Source organism: Callospermophilus lateralis, chromosome 1 (genome assembly GCF_048772815.1).
Source record: "Callospermophilus lateralis isolate mCalLat2 chromosome 1, mCalLat2.hap1, whole genome shotgun sequence".
NCBI lineage: Eukaryota > Metazoa > Chordata > Mammalia > Rodentia > Sciuridae > Callospermophilus > Callospermophilus lateralis.
This window is the reverse complement of record NC_135305.1, coordinates 148,767,907-148,789,461: the sequence shown is the minus strand read 5'-3', so window position 1 is coordinate 148,789,461 and position 21,555 is coordinate 148,767,907. Positions and strand designations below refer to the sequence as shown.

Below are 21,555 nucleotides of genomic sequence, written 5' to 3'. Positions count from 1 at the left end.
CTGGGGATGTGGCTCCGTGGGTAAGTGCCCTTATATTCAATCCCTAGCCCCCCCACCCTCCCCAAGAAAGTAGAATAGAGGCTGATGAGATGTGAAGCTTTGTCCCAGGAACCCATTGGAAATGGTTGTTATCCAGTGGCACGGGAGCCTTCACAGCCTTCCTGGGAATAGCAGAAGGTACTCTCGGGACCCAAACCTCTTGTGGAGAACTTCGGAAATCTGGGCTGCGGGCCATGTGGTGTACCACGGGTGGAGAAGCTCCAGGACGCTTGTCTGTCACTGCTGCTGCCTCAGCGTGCACCTGGGTCTTGATGGGCAGACTCTGTTTCAGGCAGACAGGGGCAACTGCCAGGGCTGCCGAGGATGCTGGTTGCCCCACACTTTGAGTAGTGAGGTTGTAGATAAAATTACCTGAGTGAGTTTTCTCTAATGTTGAGGCCAAGATTATAAGTAACCCACTCAGTCAATGAGAACCTAATGAACTTTGAAATGTGAGTGTCATACTTAATTAATTTTTCTTCTTGTCATAGAGTGGTCTCCTTTTCTCCCTTCTTCCAACAGCTTGCTAACTGCCACTTCATTTTCTGGTTTAAGTTCTTGCTCACCAGGGACTTCTTTGAACCCTGAGGCCCCTGTGGAAGCTACTCAAACCTCATTAAAGCCTGGGAGTTTCTTTTGGAAAAAACTGGATTTAGCCAGGCATGGTGGTGCATACCTGTAATTCCAGCCATTCAGTAGGCTGAGGCAGGAGGCTTGCAAGTTTGAGATCAGCCTGGGCAACTTTGCAAGACTGTCTCAAAAAAGAAAGAAAGAAAGAAAGAAAGAAAAGGACTGACATATAGCTCAGTGGTTCAAGTACCACTGAGAACACCAACCCCCAGAACTGCCTCCACCCCCTGCAAAGTACTAGATTCATAACTAGTACATGACTCATTATGATGTCAAATTAGAAGTCTCATTTTCTGAGCACTTAAACAGTGAGGCATTGTATAAAAACCTTAGAGCTACCTACCGCTGCAGGCTGACAGACCTGGGGGATCCTGGCTTTGTCCACTAACTTAATTTAAGTGGGAGTTCCTCCTTCAGCAAAGAGGTGATAGAACCTGTTATGGGGAGAGGGCCAGAGAGGAGGTGAGGTGTGCTCTGGAAAGTGGCTGGCAGGACTTGGGAAGTGCAACCCATTCAGTTTGGGTAGCTCTACTTGGGTGTCGTCATCCTGAGTTTACAGATGGCAGAGCTGACTCAGAAGTGGAGCCATTTGCTCAGTCCCCCGCAGAGCTATGTAGTGCTGAAGCCAGGATTTGTCTGGCTGCAAGTGGATTCTCTTAACCACCATATTATACTGACTTTTCCTGATAACAGTACATGTGACAGTAAGTGAATCACAGAATTTGGCTGATGGGTAAGGTCCCTGCACTCAAGGGGCTTATGTTCTGATAGTTATAAAACTGACACAGCCTCCACGTCTTTGCCAGCGTAAGGTGGTATGGAGAGAGAGGGCCCCCAAACGAAGGTAAAGATTTGACCGAGTGATTTTAGAACTGTAAGATAGTGTGGCTTGACTATGCAGGAGGGGAGTCTCCTACAGTACACAGAGATGCCAGTGAGGAGCACCCTGAGTCAAGGCCAGGGGATGAGGTCCTGCACAATACCTGGCAAGGGAGAAGGGAGGAAGAGATTTGGATTTGGGGTGGGGTGGGTTCTCCTTGGAACATTCTTTCTGCTATTGACTGTGGAATCTAGGGTGTTCTGGTGGTTGAGACGCAAGGAGGAGTGCTCAGTTGGTTCGCTCTTTAACTGTCATCCCTTCCTTGTGGGCAACTTTGGCCTAATGGAGGTTGGTCCCTTAATTCCTATTCCGATTTGAATTGCAAGGAGCTGACCTTGATTCTCTTTTTGACCCTGGGGAATGAACCCAAGGGTACTCCACCACTGAGCTCATCCATGGCCCTTTTATTTTTATTTTGATTCAGGATCTTGCTCAGTTGCTGAGGGTCATGCTAAGTAGCTTAGGCTGGTCTCAAACTTGCCATCCTGCTGGGATTGCAGCCAGGTGCCACCATGCCCAGCTTCTGACCTGGATGGTCATTGCATGCTCTCACCTCCCGTTTGTCTCCACCATGGCAGCACTGATTTGTGACCCCAGGGTGAGCCTGTCGAGGGCCAGGGGTGTGCTGGGCCTCAAACTGACCCCGTGTTGTGATGCCCCTGGTTTGGAGGGGTAGCCAGTCGGCTGCAGGTTTGCTTGCAGTGACTTTTCTTCCTACCACACACATCTTGTTTCTTATGGATCCTTCTTTGAATCACTGCCGCTCGTTTTCCCCCCAATAGCTGAACAGATATGAGCTTGTTTTTTCCTAAATTTTTGTTTTTAATTGACACATAATTGTACATGCTTATGGGTGCAGGGATGTTTGGATACATCATTGACATTGGGTAGTACTCACATCAGGTCATAAGCATGTCCATCAACTCACACTATCTTTTCTTTGTGCTAAAAACATTTAAAATCTGACATTCTGGTAGCTGTTTTGAAATGCTCCATATAATATTGTTAATTGTAGACACCTTATTGTGCAGTAGGACCCCAAAACTTACTCCCCTATCCAGTTGGAGCTTGGTGATGCCCTCCCCTGCGCTACGCTGCTTCTTGAGGTCCACTTCTTCAGATTCCACCTGAGTGAGGTCCGTAGGAGCTTGTTTTAGGGGTTAGGCTGTATTAAAATGAAGCTTTTATTGCAGTTGAATGCTGTAGGCAGGTGAGCTATTGGAAATGAGTGAACAGGCCTAAGAAAGTGCAGAACAAGAGGCCAGTCGGTAAACTGGTAATCACATGTCAATTGCAGGAAATGATCGTCAGGGATCTCTCCCCATAGGGACTGTGTTGTGATGACTGCCTACCTCTAATCCAACCTGTGCTCCCATTTCTTAGCAGGCAGGCCCGGTGCTACCCAGGTGGGTGTGGGGATGCCCATGCTTGTCAGGTTTTCTGGTGAGCAGAGCTCTAGGAGTTGGGCTATTAAAGGTCCTTTATGGGGTAGTGTGGAGAGGAATGGTTCCCACATAAACTTCCCCCAAGACTGGCTTGATTGTTAGATGTTCTGTGGGATTCTACAGATAGTATCCCCTCTCAAGCAGATCTTTGAAGAGTCCTCTGGATCAGAGACACTTTTTAATTTTGGCCAGTTGGAGGTGTTTTGGGGTTGGTGCTCGGTGTCTGAAATTCCCTGCTCAGGAATCTTCTCCAGGGTGGTCAGAATCCAGGATCTGAGCTTCACTTCCGGAAGCTGGAGTTTCATCAGTGTCCTTAGCTTGAACCCCTAAGATTCTTATCGACTAAACTCGTTGGAGGCTGGTGTTGGAAACTCAGTAAGCCCTCTGTTGCATACAGTGAGAAATAGAACTGACAGGTAGATTCAGGCCCTGCTGGCCAGGCCGGCCCCTCTCCTTTTTTGAAAAATTTCAAAGCCAACTAAGCAAAGCTGGAATTGGAGCAAGGTGACTTGGTGGAGTGTGTCTTATTGGAGTTGTGATGCGTAGTTTGCTTTCTCCATTAATCACTTCCTCATGGCCACCGGCCAGCACTGCCTTCTGCTGTCCCCCCTTTCCTAGGTGGTGTGAGAGACTTGCTGATGGATTTTAGGGCTTCTCCAGAGCACCCTGGTTCTGCAGGGATAGTCTTGTATGGAATTCATCAGGTCACTGCCATGACCAGGTAATACAGTGGAGCTATCTTCACATTTTACAAGAAGAATTTGATTGTATTTTCTGGTTTGTGCCTGATGCCGTTATGATTTTCTGAGTTTAGTGGCTGATTGAACTGCTGTCCCCTCGGCTCCCCCTTTCTCTTGGCTTCTTTCCATTGGGTGCTGCCCACCCTCCCCACGCTGCAGTCTGGGCAGCCCGCAGAGCAGGGTGCACTCGGCCACTCTCTGGTGGACAGGATGTTCCCTAATGTTCATGGGCTGCCTCCTCCTTTCTCTGGCTCGCTCTTGGGTTGGGTTCTTTTCATACTTTGGTTTCCAAGTTAGGTCTGCGTGTTGAAAGCCTCACAGTGGATACTGCTGCTTGGTGTAGTGGGTGGCTTCTGTTTGACTGTTTGCACCTTGTCTTTTAAAAAAGATCTCTGTGGTTTTTTCCTCCTTGAAAATATGATAAGAAGAGCCAGCCTCCTTTTGGTTCTTGTCACCTCAGGCACTGTGCTCAGGGCTTCTCCTGTGTCCTCTCATGCAGTCGTCATGGTGCCCCACAGGGGAGGATGTGCTGGTGTTTCCATCCTCTGGATGAGGGGGCTGGGGACGTGGAGCATCTACACAGCCCGCTTCTGGGTGCTCGGCTGCTGCAGGGTCTCAAGCCCATTTAGGGTGGTAGCCCTGCTCCTGTGACGGTGCTATCCACCAGCCAGCGAGTGAGTAAGAGGAGAAAGGTGGCATCTGAACAGAGAGAAAGGACTTTCTTTTAGGAAGAAAGCTTCCCCCTCCCCAGGGGTGTGGGTGCACATCCTCTTCCTTCTTCCCCCATCTCTTTAGGCCAGGGTTCCTATATCACCTCCATTCCACTACAGGAAAGAAATTCAGTGTCACCTATTTCTTTTGAAGAGCAGCACGCTGAAACGCTTTTGACGCCTCACTCTAAGGCCCTGCACCCTTATGATCATTCTGATCATTCTGAAGAAGACTTTGTGCCCACTCTGCTGTGTGCCAGGACTATTGCTAGGTGCTGGGGCAGAGACGGATTTCATGCTGTGGTGGAATCCCAGCGTATGACAGGGAGCAAGTTCCACATGGTGTGGCACTTGATGCACTGGAGGGTTGCACAAATGCCCTGGTACTGGGGAGAGGGAATGAGCGGGTCACAGGAGGGACTACTGAGCAGGCCCACATCTTCTTCCTTGGGAGAAGAGATAAAAAGGCTTGTCAGAGAGAACGACAGCACAAAGCCTGAAAGTGTCACGTCTTCGGATAACTGATGCTTCTGAGCCCTGGAGAAGAGGCAGACTGGGAGGGGAAACCAGAAAGGGATGGGTTTGCCTTGGGCCTGAGAGGGTAGGGTTGGATGTGGATTGCCACTGAGAGGCCTGGGAAACTGGGATTGGTGGGTGAGGATTCACTAGGGACCCTGGAGATGACCAGTGTGTAAGGAATAGGCCAGGAAAAAAGGACCCCCAAAGGAGCAGATCAGCAGGGGTTTGGGTGGCTGGGGCTAAAGGGGAGAGACTGCGTAGTGTGGGGAGTCAGGGGCCACGTCGGCCGGGGAAAGTTAAGAAGAATGAAAAGAGTCTTTATAATGGGCCTTCATTCATTGTATCATTTTTGAAGTCAAGTAGCCATCAAAGGTTGTAAAAGAAAAAAGTTTTAAGTTTGTAAATAAAGACTTACTAAAAAATGCTGGCATCGAGGCCAGTGGCCTTAAAAGAGCCTTTTGTGCTAGTGGCTGCGCGCATCCACCCTCTGGGAACAGTGGCAATCAGTTCCGTGAGGTGATGGTGAGGTTCCTTCTCTTCCCAAGAGTTCACAACTCTGGCTTCCTAATTTGAGTGGGAGGAGCAATTGTCCCTAGATTTTTTTTTTTGTCGATGGACCTTTATTTTATTTATGTGTGTGTGGTGCTGAGAATCGAACCCAGTGCCTCACACATCCTAGGCAAGCGCTCTGTCACTGAGCCTCAGCCCCAGCCGCATAACCCCTAGTTTTTGAGGGTGCTGGGGAGATTTCTACAGTGGCCATAATGTTAAACTCCAGGACTGGATTTCTGGGAGGGATGTGGACCTAGTACTGCTGGTTTGAATTTCATATGCACAGACCTTCTTTAAAGTCTGGTGTGGGTGTCTGGCTTGGGCCAGGTGTAGATGGGTCATCTGAAGTAAAGTGATTCTGATTGGGTGGCCTAGGGAAGATATTCTTACACTGTAGGAATTCTTACTGACCTCCAGTGGGAATTGGATATATTGACCCATTCCGTTTTTGCCATAGATTCTATGGAAGTGAAACCTATCATGACCAGAAAGTTGCGGAGGCGACCAAATGATCCTGTCCCCATCCCAGACAAGAGGAGAAAACCTGCTCCTGATATCCATTTGCTTCAAGTTTCAGTCACTTCTTTTTCCCTTAAGACTATTGATTCTCTTGTTGATCCATCTGATAGAATATATGTGGGCATTGTCCTGCAGAAAAAAATATTTGGTGGAAAAGCATATGTAAAATTTTTATGACTGGGTCAAGGGCTGGTCATTTTGATATTGGGAGTCCCCAGCTGCTACTTCTTTTAGTGGGAGATGTTTATACCAAGGTATCATTTGGAAAGATACTTTATGTCCGATGTTGAACCTGGTTTTAACACTTCAAGGTTCAAGGGCAGTTGAAAACTTGATGTATGTTAATTTTTTTACCTGTCAAATGAGGACAGTAGTATCAGACTTTGGGTATCTCAGTTACCCCATCCCTAAAATAGTGAGTTGCAAACTGTTTTTAAATGAAAGCAAATGATATTTTAATCAACACAACAAAGTTCTTTAATTTTAAAAATGGTTAATGGGAATGGGACACATGAAGAAAAGTGTTTTTTCTATTCAAGAGATAATAAATTACAGGCGTGTGGCTCATTCCTGTAATCCCAGTGACTAGGGAGGCTGATGCAGGAGGATCACCAGTTCAAAGCCAGCCTCAGCAACAGCTAGATGCTAACCAACAGTGAGACCCTGTCTCTAAATAAAATACAGGAAAAGGCTGGGGATGTGGCTCAGTGGTCGAGTGCCCCTGAGTTCAATGCCCAGTACTCTCCCTCACCCCCCCCCCAAAAAAAAAAGATATCATAAATGGATATTTTTTCAGAATGGTTTGGTCATTTCACTTGTCTGCCATCAGAAAAGGACATAACTTCAGGTCCCTTCACCTTTATAACAGAATTTTAGTTGCTGTGGAAAAATCTCTGTGTGTGTGTGTGTGTGTGTGTGTGTGTGTGTGTGTGTAAGTAAGTGTAAGTCTCGAGATATTTGGAACAAAAGCACTTTATAAATTTGGGACACAGTTGTTTTCTATTTTCTGTGCTCTCGCTGTTGTTGTAGAGACCTAATGAGTCTTATTCTACCTCCTCCTAGTAGTTTGTAAGGTGGGGTGTGTGAATTCTTTAATATACTTGGTCACCATGACATTTAGCTGGAGAGTCAGCTTTCTGAGAAATAAGTTATTGCAAAAATGTCATTCTGAATAGTCATACCTTGTCAGTTCTGAACTATTGGTACCAGTTTGTTGATTTCTGTTTCCTTGGAAACCATACATGTTCAGATGCATTCCATTAACTCTCAACACCTCAGCTAAATTATTTGTTAACAGACGAACAGATCATGGAGGATCTGAGAACATTAAATAAGGTACAGTTTTATTCCTTTATTTGAAAGCTCAGGCTTGACATGGTTTCTTCACTATGTTCACATGATAGTTAAGTCATTTTGAAACCTCTGACACCTACAGTTATCCAAATGATTTTCTCTAAGATTTTTTTTGTTGTTGTTCTTCCTACAGCTTAAGTCACCCAAGAGACCAGGTAAGTGCTTAATGTTATTGACATTTGTACGATCTTTTTATCATGTTGTTGGAAAAGCATGCGAATACCTGTCAGGGAATTGTTGCAGTTTTCAGAAGTAAAGTGTTTGTCATTTGCCTGTGAGTGAAACTGAAGGGAATGTTAAGTGTACCTCACCCCGCTTTATTTTATTTTTTCAACCTGTTATTTTTGTCTTTTCCTTGGGATTTATTATAAAAATAGACATTTGATCAGCTGTTAAAGGTTTCCTTCTGTATAGGCATTAGGCACGAGTTTCCAGTTTTGAAAATGAAACCAGAGAATTTTTCAGTATTCCTTACTTTCTGGAATTAAGTCCTAGGTATTGCTATACCAGTGACTTTTCATGGCCTGGCTCTCTGGTAAGGCTGTGCCAAGTCCCTAGGTATAGATGAGGCCAAGGCCCAGTCACTGTTCACAGTGATTCCTTCCAGAGCAGCACATGATAGTCAACACTAGTTGCAAACTGGAATTCTAAGTTAGCAATGTCCTTTCTTGTACTAAGTGCTGTGATAAGTCACACGTTCCTCTACTTAGTCTTGTGGAAGAAAAACCCAGATTCTTCTTTCTCTAGATAATGTCTTCCTGTGGGCCCCTGTAGTCCACAGAGAAGTCCTGAGCTTCTGAGGCATGATGGGGAGGGTTATGTGAGTAAGTATGTACATTTAGATCATTTAAACCTACTTTATCTCTAAAAATGATTTAATTTTTAAGAGATTGTCATGATACTTGCCCTTTTGGGCTTCTGATGGTCATTAGGATTTAATCCACCTCTAAGTGGTCTTGTGCATTGGTGCATTTGACCTTGGCCTTCCTAAGCCTCCAGTTTCTCCTCTGTTCAGTGAGGTTAATCTGTGCCCTGCCTGTCTCTGGGAATGTTTTGAGGATAAAGTTTGGTGTGATGTATAAGAATTTTGTTTGTGCTGATCAGGTGTCAACACTAAGGTCTGCATCAATGTGGTGACCTCCCAGGAGTGCACATGTTGATCAGTACTGGGGTCTTGCCTGTGCACAGCCACTGTACTCTAACCTGGGCAGCATAGTGAGACCCCATCTCTTTAAAATGTTTTTTTGTGTGTTTAATTCCCAGGAGTTATCACTGTAAGAACTTGATGGTGATGCTATCACCACACCCTAATGTGTCTCAGTTAAAGGATGGTAGCTGGTAGACGTACATGTTTGTTGCACGCTTAGTCATTTAACTGTCTCTGGCTCCTCTAGCATCCCCATCCTCTCCTGAACATTTGCCTGCGACCCCTGCGGAGTCTCCAGCCCAGAGATTTGAGGCTCGGATAGAAGATGGCAAACTGTATTATGATAAGAGATGGTAAGTCATGAGAAAAGAGGGACCACTCCAAAGAGCCATTCTGGGGCTTCCTGTGGTGGTTTCAGAGCACGCCTGCTACTTAAATTTTTAAATGGGATTCCACTTTTCATCCTGTGTGTCACCAGCCGTTTGATAGACCTCTGTTAGGTTTCTGAAGACTGTTTCCCAAAATGTGGGTGGCGGTCCCCTTCCTCTCCGTGCTGCTGTCATCACACTAGAATTTGAAGCCTAATTTTTTTTTTTTTGCGGGGTCCCTAGCCTGTGGAGCCAGGGTACACGTTCTATTCTGCCTCCTATTAACTTTGGTCCTATGTGCTAAGGTTAATAGGTGTTCTGTGGATAAAAGATTGTGGTCATATCAGTTTAGGGATGATCATGTTAATTAAGATAAATGAGTTCCCTTCTTATCGCACTCTCTGGGTCTTGTCACATGCTAATGTGCGCTGTGAATTTCCAAGATGTTATTGGGTGGTTTTTATTTGACAGCTGTACTGTTTTCTCATGCATTATCCTGCTGCCAAAGTGTTCCAGGAAACTTTTTTAGGGGAATTGTATCCTAAAACCTGACTCATTTAGATTGAAGACTGTTGAAACCTTTAGACTGCCAGTGTTTTTCATTGGAAAGGAAATGGCAAAGCAATAGAGTAGAACCTTAAGAGCTCATGCATTTATTCATTCAGCCAGCCTCATGTGAGGCGTCCGCTGGGCGTTGGATCACCCAGGGCCCTGCCATCTTCTCAGTTCTTTTGACTCAGAGACAATATTTCTTCCTATTTGTTGTCCCTCTGCAGTCAGCCTCTTACTCAGCTCAGGTTATAGGTACTCTTGTAGTTGATTCTATCGAGAGTCTTTTTCTCAGTCCCTCTGTGCCCTCTGTAGTTATCATTTTTAATGGCTAGTAATAATGCCGAGTTTTAATACTTTTGTGTAGCCAAAAGTTCCAAAGATCAGGATAGTGGTTGTTTTGACTTTTTTGACTGTGTTTGTTTGTTACTAGGCATTGAACCCTGGGTGCTCTATCCTTAGCACTTTTTATTTTGTACTTTGAGACAGGGTCTTGCTAAGTTGCTTAGGGTCTCAGCTCCTGAGCTGCTGGGTTATAGGTATGCGCCACCATGCCTGGCAACTTTTTTGAGTTTTATGTTGCTTTATGTTAGTTGATCACAATACAATATTGAATACACATTCCTCTGTAACCACGGGGGGATTGGTTCCAGGAACCCCCTCAGATGGTCAGGTCTCTTAAATCAAGTACTATAGAATTTGCATATAACCTAAATCCTTTCTCCTGTATATTTTAAATCTTCTCAGGATCACTTATAATACTTAACATCAATGCTGTGAAAGTAGTTGTTACAAAGTATTGTTACAAGAAAAAAAATGTTCATTCTATACACAGTGTTGTTGTTGTCCGCGCTCCCCACCCCGAAATATTTCTGATCTATAGTTGATTGAAACACGGGTGTGGAACCTGCAGAACCAGAGGGTTAAGTGTTCTTCAAAAATGCTTGGAGATCTGGTCATGCCTGAAATAAATCATTTCCACCTAGTAAATAACAGTGAGTCAATTACCTAGCAGATGAAGGAGGCTTGCTTTGTCTGTAAGCCTGACCTTGGTGACTTCTGCCCCTGTAGTTTGGCTGTTCTTGGGCATTTTTCAGTTGGTGTGGTATCTTAACGTTGCTCATCAGAACGTATCACCACTAGGTGGCAGGCCCTGGCTGCTCATCACAGTGGGTCAAGATCAGATGAAAAATGTTTCTAATAATGAAAACCAAATAACCTTTAAAGATCAAGCCCACATATAGGAACCGCCTTTGAAAATGATGAGATTTATCACTAACATTTTTACGGATCTATGAGTCTTAAAGCCATGTGATATTTCAAATGATGTTCATTTCATAATTACGTTGCTTCAGATCTTTCTCTTTCTTGACTTAATCCTTACGACTTTATGAGATGTGTCCTGAGGGTGAAGATGCAGTAAAATAAAATGCTTGGTGGTTTTTTTTTTTGGCAAAGATCTCCAGTGACTGGTGTTTCATAATGTAAACAAAGTGATTGGGCTTGATGATGTGTCAGAACTACTAAGCAGTGTGAAGGAATTTTCACCACCCTGCTCATGTTAGCAGAAGACATTTGCAGAATAATGTCTCTGGAAATGTTTTACTTTTTCGGTGAATTTTTAGTTACTCATTCTGCTGTTAAATATATTTTGGGAATGTGGTTATCTTCATTATTCTGTGTGTTTTTCTTCTTTGGCCTTGGGAGTCAGAGTTCATGGTGAGTCCCTTTCTTTTCTGAGACTTGTTGAAAGGATTTCTGGGGTCCTGGCCAAAGCTTTCATAGGGCTTTTGTATCCTTTTTTTATCGTTTTTGCAGACACAGCCCGTGGTGGAGAGATCAGGTGAATTTCTTGCATGCTGTGTCCAGTGGCATGGCATATTTTGGTATAACGGTATTTTTGGCAAAACATGTTTCATTGAGTTTATTTTAGCAAAATAAGTCTTGAGTCAGGCTTCCCATCTTGGCATGAACACTTATCAAGCTACATTTCATTTTGAAAGATAAGCATCTTCTCTTTGCCTGGTCTTCAGTTGAGATTAAGGCCTTTGCCTCCCATTTTGATCTGGACTAATGACCCCTCTCAGGAGATACTGTGGAGTAGCTGTTATTTTAAATAGCTGACTGCTGGTGCTGGAGCTGCTAATGTGAATCATAAATGAAGTCACCACTTGCTCAAGTAGACTTCACCCTCCAGCTCTCAGTTAACTCCGAATAGTGAATATTTCCAACAGGCGTTGGGACCCCTGGAGGTTCTATAGCTGTGATGTGGATTCAGTTGTGGGAAGTGAAGTGTTAATGTCAGGATTGCTCGTAGATTCAGAATCCAATTACTTCCCACCTTGCTCCACTTTCAGATCTACCTGCTAAAGAAATTGCTTTCTTTCAAAATAGTGGTAGCCATTCTAGTTCGTTGGGTTTAATAGTAGAGGCACAGAGCTTCAAGAGCTTAATTGTTGGGATTCCCAGATCAGAATTTTCATTAGTAATAAAGTCAATTTGACATTTAGGTTCTATTCTCTGAGGTTGTTTAAGAATTTTTTTTTTTTTTTTTCCAGCAGGTGAGTTGTATCGTGTAAAATGGGCTAACTGGCAAGAGCAGACGTACATTTTCACTAAATTAGTTCTATTGATACTGCTTTTTAACATTTTTTTCTAAATTTATTTTGAATTTGTTTCCCCCTTGATTAGTTTTTAGAAATTGAAAAGTAAATTTATACGTTAAGATTATCTTATTGTTTTTTTTTTTTTTTTTGGTTTTGGTTTATATTTAAAAACCCTAGAATTTTCAGAGAATTCAAATAATTGAATAGGTTTGGTATCTGGGGTTAATGATTCCCAGAGACCATTGTGTGGTGCATGAGAATCCCCCGAATGTCCTGGAGACTGGGGGTCAGTTGATTTGGCAGTTTGCTACTCTGGGAAGCATGCTGGCCGGCCAAGTACCACCGTGGAGTGAGAGACCAGAGATGTCGGCCACGCTGCCACCTTCACTCCTGATGTTCACTGTTGAGGGTGTTAGATGTTTGGGTTCTAAGCATAATTGAAGGAAAATACAACACATCTCCTGTTAAGAACTGTTTGAATGGTGTTACAGAATTAACTGTTTGACAGAGCTTCCTAACATTTTCTTTTTGCTCATCCACCTTATTTGTTTCTAATACCATAACTTATGTTATTTTTTTTTAAATATAAATAATACTTGCTTATCCTAGGAAAAAGAAAGACATGCCATAAAAAAATAACATTCTTCATTTAGTGTTACATTTTTGTATGCATTTAATATACATTTTAATTTGTAAATTTACCGTTTTTTTTCTTTGTGTATACATTGCACATCAAACGTGTGTTTTATTACAAACAAAGGAACAAAGGGGACTTTTTTTTTTCACTTGGCTTTATATTGAGCGCATTTCCTCCTTGCCATGACCTTTCTGTGTGTGTACTGTGGGGTGCTGGGGGTTGAACCCTGGCCTCATGCATGCTAGGCAAGTGCTCTACTATGGAGCTAGGCCCCCAGCCCTTGACCTTTCTTCATTAAAGTGTTGAGAAAGTAGAATCAGAATGGCTTGAGGCTAATTGCAGTTTGTTATGTGTTTCTCTTTAATCCTCATAGGATAACTGAGTATTCTTCTGATTTTTATTCAAACCATAATTCAAGACATTGCTGTTTACGCATGAGAGTTGGCTTAAATGTGGGAAAGAAACCAAGGGAAGTTTTTGTGTTGTGGATCATTCAGCCTTTCCTCATGCATTGTATAATTTGATCTTGTGATATTAACTGTTTAGCATAACGAAGGTCCTCTGACCCAGTTTACCAACTAATACATGGCCAATGGCAACTTTATGTCTTGGATCTCACCCTGTCTCACTGTTGTAATTGCATTTATGATTTATTTTCTTTTAACAGTGTTTTCAGAAAGTGAATTGACTTGGAAACCTGAATTTTTATCTCTTAAGTAGCAGGTTAAAGAGCACTTAGAACCTAGATTGGAAAGAGCTCACTGTGGGAGAGAAGTACAGCCTTTACTGAGATAGCTTGGCAGTAGATTATTTCATTATACCAGCAAAACAGAATCTGCCTTCTTCCTCCAGAGGGATAAGAAGACACAGCACTCTGCTGGGAGATGTGTTTTGGTGGAATGTACAAGAATTTGTGGATCTTTTTAGCTGGACGTATGTAGCCAGCATGAACCAAAGATTATGTTCTTGATTCAAGTGGAGCCGGCCCTGGGCAGGGCTGCCCGTAGCGGGTCAGCTGATGTATCCAGCTCTTGCAGTCTGGTGGCTGCTCTTCCACCCGTTGTCCTGCTGGGTTTGGTCCAGGCTTCGTACCTTCTGTCCTCAGCCTTGTCCATCAGTTGGAAGTGGCCCTGTGCGACAGTAGGCCAAGAGAGTAATGGTAGGGGCCGGAATGGGGGCATGTGCCTTACCTATTCCATTCACAGCAGCTTTCCCCACTGTCTGGGCCAGATCGGTGTCCCTTAGCAAATGTCAGAACACCCGGCACTTCACCTAATGAGCATTTGCAGGTGTGGCACTTGATCTTCCCTCTCCCACTGCGCTTGAAGCTCTGTGACAGCAGGGACCTGAGGCCCGTGCGCTGTCTGCCCCATCCTCTGGCATAGTCAGTGTTGCATAGTCAGAGCTTAATGAGTATTTTTTTTAGTATATACTTTTTAAGATGTTGAAGTACCTTTATTTTGTTCACTTATTTTTAAAATTTTTTTTAAATATATTTTTTAGTTATAGATGGACACAATACCTTTATCTTATTTATTTATGTGGTGTTGAGAGTCTATCCCAGGGCCTCACACATGCTCGTAAACGCTCTACCACGGAGCCACGACCCTAGCCCCTTAATGATTATTTTTGAATGAATGACTAAAGAAGGGCTGAGTTCATCCAACCTTCTTGTTGATGACTAATTTGGACAAATACAAAATAAATGACAGATGTTTAAGTCCATGTATTTATTTTGTCCAGACAGTGGGAACAGAGGGCTGTACTTCAGTGGCAGAGAGTTTGCCTAACTAGTGTGAGGCACTGGGTTCGATCCTTAGCACCACATAAAAATAAACAAAATAAAGTCACTGCCTCTCTATCACTATAAAGTGGGAACAGAGATATTTTACCTCAAAATTTTTATTTTGCTTTTTGAACTGGGTTATATAGTCCAAATCAAAAAGTAAATTATATTCTGACCCTTTCTTCATCCCCATTTCCTCTTTTCAGAGGGGCCAAGGAACTTAAGTTTTAGATCCAGAAGATTAGGAGGTCACCCCGTCCAAGGATGGAAGTCTGTAAATGACACCTGGAATCCAGGCTCTTGAGTCATTCTGTGGACTCCTGCATTACATTTCTTACAGTGATAGCGTTTTGTTTTGTCTCCCCCCTCCACCCCGCCCTTTTCACATTGTGCCCTGTTTTTGGCAGGTACCACAAGAGTCAGGCCATCTATCTGGAGTCAAAGGACAACCAGAAACTGAGCTGCGTGATCAGTTCGGTTGGAGCCAATGAGGTAGGGCAAATTTCTGCACCCTGAGGAAAGACAGATGAGCTCTTTGAAGTGTGGAAAATATGACAAACCTAAAATGAAGGTGCCACCAAGAAAGCACGGTGAAGTCACGTCTCATGTGAGCGAGCTTCTGAGGTCAGCACTTTCAGGCAAAAATTACGCACAGTCAGAAACACCCTTGAAAAATGCCTTCCGCCTGCTGTGAGGGTGCCTGGGACCTTGTGTTTTCCTGGTGGTGCTGGCAACCTCCCCAGGCCGTGATGGATTTGGGAGCCACCGAGCTAGACTGAGCAGGGCAAGTACGTTCACCTGTGACTGCTTTCTAAAATTGTCATCCACTGAGAACGGACCAGGCCGTGCCACTTACTCCGTCTCTGTGTTGCTGCCTCTCTAGGACTTTGATATGCACCAACAGGTTTGTTTCTCAATATGAGAATGCACAAGGGCCAGCATTGAGTTAAGTGCTCAATACGTTGGTGCTGGTCCAGCCAGCATGCAGCTCCCTGCCTGGTAGCCTCCTGAGGTGTCCTGCTGTGTCTATGAACAGCAGGCTGCCAGGCTTGTGCCCTTGGCTGTTGGTCTCCTTGAGACACTCGGCAGGATCGGGTCCAGTTTTAATTATGTTCTCAATACCCGAGGATGACGTGGCTGCCTGTGAGTTCTCCTGGCTCTTCATTAAGAGGATGTTGACAGTGTCTGTCTTGTTGGTAGTTAACAAAAAGTTGAAAAGTTTAATAGCTAGATTGGCTTGATCTCTTATCAGGCACAGATGTCTGCAAAGAAATTGATTTTCACACGTCCACTCTCTGTAACTTATTCGTGCCAATGCTCAGTAAATCTAATGAAACTGGATTATGAAATAACTTAAGCCTCTTGTATTCTCCCAGTTTTCTGAATTGAAAATGCCCTCAAATGTGACTAGTTTGCAAAATGATTATTTACTTAGAAGTTAGGCAGAGCCTTCCAGATAAGTGAATGTCATTCTTCTTTGGGCTCAGGATCTGTGAGATTTGCCCAAGCCAAGCCAAACCAGAACCAGGACATCTAATAGAGGCCTAGTGTTCCTTGTCCAAGGGCGTCACCACTTCACCACAGAGCATTTGTCCCTAGCTAGCTGGGTGAGCTAGAAAGCACATGTGGCTTCTTGGTCCCAAGCCCAGCTTCAGAACCAGTCTGTTATTCTCTTCTGTGACGCCTGAAGAAAAATAGAAATTCAGGTTTGACACCCTATCCCTTGTTCAGGATTGGCACTTTGTGTCACAAGGGAGTGACAGTAAGGTCTGACGGAGTGGTAGCACTGCAGCTGTGTCCTGGAGGGGAGAGGCCTCAGGCGTTGGAGGTGTGTGACTCTTATGGTGGGAATAGTTCACATCCCCTGCTTAGGAAGTGTTTCAGCTTCTCAGCCCAAAGCCTAAATGACACTGAGCTCTGTGGCTTTGCATTGCTCAGCTCTGGGCAGGTTTGGTGGGTGGGTCTGAATGTGTTGGTGACCTTGCCAGTTCAGCCCTCTGTGGAGTCAGTTTTCAGTTTAAAATGGTTCCTCAAGGTCCTTTAGAATATCAGCTTCATGTGAAATCTTTAACTTGCTTCACTTTTTAATTTTTTTTTATTTTTTATTTTGGGGGTACTAGGGATTGAACCCAGGGTGCTTTACCCTTGAGCTACATCCCCAGCATTTTTGAGGCAGAGTCTTGCTAAGTTGCTGAGGCTGGCCTCAAATTTGTGGTCCTCCTATATTAGCCTCCCAAGTCATTGGGATTATAGGTGGGTGACACTGTGCCTGTTTTTTTTTTTTTTTTTAAACCTGGTTTGGAAATTGAATCCAGGGCCTCATGTATGCAAGGCAAGAGCTCTACCTCTGAGCTATATCCCCAGCCCAACTTGTTTCATTTTTAAACCAGTGTGTTTGACTTTAAAGCCTCTCTCTTGTGTTTAATAATCACATTGAAAAAGTTGAGATGAAGCTGAGAATATGCTTTTTTAAAAACCTGGGACCCTAGTTGGGGAAGGAGATCCATTTATAAACTTCTATGTATGGCTGAGGTGCAGACCTTTCAAAACATGGTGCTTTCAGCTCCACTTAATTGCTCCTTCAGAGAGCAGGCTTTGTGGAGAACAGCCAGGGCTGTGATATCAGGCACCATCGTCACATGGGGACAGGCAGCTCCGCCTTGCTGAACCTGGTCTTCTCCTCTGCAAAATGGGGCCCGCAGCAGTGCTGCTTCCTTCCAGGACTGAGGGGAAGCAGCCGAGTAGGATCGGCGCGGTGGCATAGTGAGCACCGGTAGCCCTTCCTCGCTTGCTCAGGTGACAGCAGTGGCAGCTTCTCTCCCCGTGCCTGGCTACAGGAGGCCACTTACTGACTGCACTTGTCAGCTCTGGCAGTCCCCCTGCTGCAAGAGTTCATTCCTAAGTCCACAGAAGAGTGCAGCTGTCCTGTGGACGAGGGAAGTCGGAGTCCACCTGCAGGAGGTGGAGGCTGCAGGAGGGATACCCTGTCTGAAGCTCTCCACTCTTCAGAGGCCTTGCTGGGCTCAGATGCCTCAGGGACACCTTTTATGGATGGCATTTTGTTCCCTTATAGTAACCTTCATTGTTAGCCTTAATTGTCAAGACCCCAGAGTATGGAGAGAATGTATGATACGGGGTGAGGAAAAGTATTTCCAGATTTGAAAGGTCTATTTTCACTGTGTGTCTCTTGTGTATTGATAATGCTGTAATCAAACCTAATCAAAAGTCCTTGTAGTCCAGGCAAAAAGAGGACCCAGGATTGCTGTGCTTTCCATTTTCTTTGTCAGAGTGTGGGGGAGATGGTGGGGAGAAATAAGTTCAGGGCTATTACCTGCTCCCTGTCTGGAGGCGCGCCTTTACAGTGGTCAAGGACAAGCTCACTCAGGCAGGGGTGGCCAGTTTTCTGCCCATACCTAATTCATGCAGCTATTTTAATGCCTGGGAGGTTTTCCCTTCAGCGTCTCTCAGCCTCTCACCTTGCTCTCTCCTGTCCCTGCAGATCTGGGTGAGGAAGACCAGCGACAGCACCAAGATGAGGATCTACTTGGGCCAGCTGCAGCGCGGGCTCTTCGTGATCCGCCGGCGGTCAGCGGCTTGACCTCCCGCAGAGCTCTCTGCCCTTGACCCTTTTTCTGCAGTGGCTTTTTTGTTTGTTTGTTTACTTCTTAATAGAAAAATTTTAACTTACTGGGAATAACTACTTGGCCTTGGAAGTGAAGAACACCGTGTGGATTCTGTGGGGGCACTTCCGTGACTGGTCACGTCCACCTATGTGTCATTCTTCCCTGCCTCAGCTTCTTCCCAGTCAGCAGTCACCAGGGAATGCTCATTTTCAGGAGTATTTAGGGTGTTTGATTTAGTTTCTTTTTATTTCTTTATTTTTTTGCTTATCCTTTCTCTCTCTTTTTTTTTTTTTTAACCTCCTCTGAGGTTGAAGAAACAGCTCTTCCTGTCAGTTATCTTTAGGTCTTTCTGCCATGAAGAAGAGTGGGAAGGAATTCACTCTGTGATGCATTCTCCATATTTGATTCTGGTTAGTGGATCACGCAGCTACTGCCCTGGCTGAGCCCCATCCACTGTTTCCCCAGAAGCGAGGGGCAGAGGTCCTAGCAGAGGGAGATGAGTTCTCCTGGCTCTCGGCCTTCTTGGAGAGAGAAATGCCTGTGTGACATCTGGCACATGCCATCCATTCCCCTGGCTGAACTATGGAACATTTGCCGGGGAGACTATGTTGAAGTAAATGGGACTGGGGGAAGGGACGTTTCATGTCATAATGTGCTGAAGTTACCATATTTTAAACGTTATTTAATGCAGGCGATTTATCCGCACACATTTGTTCCAACTCAGGCTGGAATGAGAAGTGGTAATTTCGGAAGTTTTTATTCGTGATTTCTTTCTCTCCCCAGTTCCTGAGTAGATTGAGGGAGCACATGGCGTAGGCAGCTGATCTGGGTTGTCCCTGGGGTGGGGTGTGGAGATAAAAGTGCAGCGCTGATAATCTGTAGACTCACGTGACTCAAGCGTCACTCGTGTTGCTGATGCCACTACTGCAGATTGACCGTTCCACACCTGTGGAACCTCGTCAGGCCCTGGGCACTCACAGTCTCTCGGGAGACCTGGTCTGCTTTGGAGACAGGAGGGCTGCTGTGACCGCGGCCAGACCCCTGCGCTTGTCCTGATGCGCCCCAGGAAACCCTTCCCTGCACTCCCTGCTCCTTCCCCTTGTTCCCTTGTTTGGAGAAAGGCTTCTATGGGTGGCGGGGTTGTCTGGTCTAGTTGCCATCTTGAGATGTTTATAACATGGGATGGGAGCCACAGTCAGCGTCCCTGGGCAGTGACTAGACCTTACCCATCTTAGGAAATCTTTATGAGTGATCCCCTTGGCCTCGGTCCCTGGGGTCCTCTCCATATTGTCTATTGATATACAAACCCACAGCAAGTTGGGGCTATGATGACATCAGTCACCTTCTGGGTTCTAGCTGCCACAAGGAACAAACCCTCCTGGCTCTGAGTAAAGACTTGTACAGAGACCGTTTTGTCTTTATATCCACTTTTCTTTATATCCACTTTTTCTGGTGTTGGGGTCTATTTTGAAAAGTTGTCTGGATGTTCTGTTTCTTCCCTGCCCTGCAGCCCCCCAGTGTTAACGACATTCACTACAGTGATCCCAGCCCAGGGCACGTGGGCCTCACCTGTCCTCGCGGGCCTTTGGTTTGAAGGAGGACTTGCGTGGCTCACTGCTGTCACAGTGTGTGACATCTCCGTCACACAGCTGTGCTTTATCTTCAGGTGCCCTGTGATGGAAACTAACTCAGATACATTTAGTGTGTTTTGCCATTGAGCTTTTCTGTAGCTGATCACCTCCCTTGTCTTTAGGAGCAGTGTACCAAAGTGTGTGTCTAACGGAGAGGGTGTGTCCGTGGCCACTGGGGCTCTGCACCGAGGCGTCCAGCTGCCTTTTGTCCTTGCCTTGTCTGGGGCGCTTTTGTGAAGTAACCATTTATTTGAAGACCAGGGTGTGGTGCTTTTGCCTTCTCTCTCCTGTTAACTTTTGGGGTGTCTGAGACCCCACAGAGACAGGCCTGATCTCGACCCGGCCATTGCCTTCTGCACGTCCTCTGAGCCCTTAATCACCATCTGGTGAGAACGGGCAGAGGCGAGGGAGACTTGACGCAGCACAGGAAATCATATTCCTAATCCCAGAGTTAATTTTTATTTAGTCACCTCAGAGGTGAAAAATGGGCAGATGGACCCTTCTGACTGGCCTCTGTGGTGACCAGGGGCGGGATAAACACTGTTAGTACATCAAGGTCCTTCTGTGATGGATGGATGCTAAAGAGGGAGTTAGGAGGAGATTGGCTTTCCACCCAGGTGGCCGTTCTTACCTACAGGGTTTTTTCTCAGCTGACCTCAGCACACCAGCTGGACTCCAGTCCCGGGGCCTGCAGGTGACCCTTATAGACAGGGTGGTGCGCCCAGCTCGGCCCTCGCAGCTGCACTTGGGTTTTGGTGGCTGGCCTCAGTGTTCACTGGGGGGTGCCCCAGTATGTTTTCCCTCTACCTGAGAGTCTGTCCTCCCCTGAGCCCTCCTCTCCAAGCCCATGTCCTCTTACACAGTTCCCAGAGAGATTTCTGTAGCCATGCATTTCATGCAACCAGGTGGTTGCCTTCCTGCGGGTGCCGGTGTTCGAGGGTGTCTGCCTGCCCAGCTCAGTTCTAACTTCCAGCTAGGACCAGTGTGAGATCCAGGGGCTGGTCTGTATTTGGGATTGGGGGTTTTTCTAAGGGGGATAGACAGGGCTGGGTGGGGTTGATTGCATTTTTTACCTAACTCTGGGTACAGGGGGAATCCTCTATTTTTTACACTATTTTTTTTCTTTTAATGTTTCCTTTTAGCCTTGAATCTTTACTAAATAATTTCCTCCTTATTTAAATTTTTTGTTTCATTTGGGATTTGACATCTTGGTACTTTGTGTTATACTGTTTTTTTCCCCAAAGGGTTCAAACCATTTTTAATACCAGAACATGGTAAAATTGCAGCCATTTCAAGCAGCTGGTGGGCTTTTTATAAAACATTATTAGCTGGTACCATTAAATGTTCCGAGAAGTGAATGTAAAATGTATAGGTTTTTTTTTTTCTTTTTTTAAAAATAAACTTTCAAAGAGGAAACCAGCATGTAGTCTGTTGTATCCACTGGCCTGACAGATGATTGAAAGGTGTTTAAGTTCTCCTGTGGACTGTGGGGAAAGGCGTTGTGCTGGGGAGGAGTACACTGTATGTTCGATCATTGTCAGGGAAGAGTGAGGTCATGATGTCGGGAAGGCGAGTTCTGATGTCTCGGGTTTTAAAGAGCAGTCGAGGGCTGTAGACCCTTAAAAGTAGTGTTCTCCATTACTTGCTGGGAATGATAAAATAATTTAAGATTGAGTAAACGAAATTGATCGTATGTGGAAGACCTTGAAGTTAGCTCAGGATGAGAGAGGTTGTGAAGGAGTCAGTTCCTAAGCCAACACGGCCGAGATGTGGGCCTACTTTTTCTTCTGTTAGGTGCAGAGTCTCTGTTCTCTGCCTGAG

At 45.1% G+C, this 21,555-nt stretch overlaps 1 protein-coding gene across 1 annotated transcript in view; it reads left to right on the top strand.

Annotated features, from left to right (window-relative positions):
• Positions 1-21,140, top strand: part of Suds3 (SIN3A corepressor complex component SDS3) — a 34,062-nt gene extending 12,922 nt beyond the window's left edge. The window contains exons 7-12 of the mRNA XM_077108944.1: positions 5,973-6,068; positions 7,308-7,369; positions 7,521-7,542; positions 8,782-8,887; positions 14,888-14,972; positions 17,980-21,140. Coding sequence (XP_076965059.1) covers positions 5,973-6,068; positions 7,308-7,369; positions 7,521-7,542; positions 8,782-8,887; positions 14,888-14,972; positions 17,980-18,078 — 470 coding nt within the window. The 3' untranslated portion in view covers positions 18,079-21,140. The remainder of the gene's footprint in view (positions 1-5,972; positions 6,069-7,307; positions 7,370-7,520; positions 7,543-8,781; positions 8,888-14,887; positions 14,973-17,979) is intronic.
• Positions 21,141-21,555: the final 415 nt, after the last annotated feature.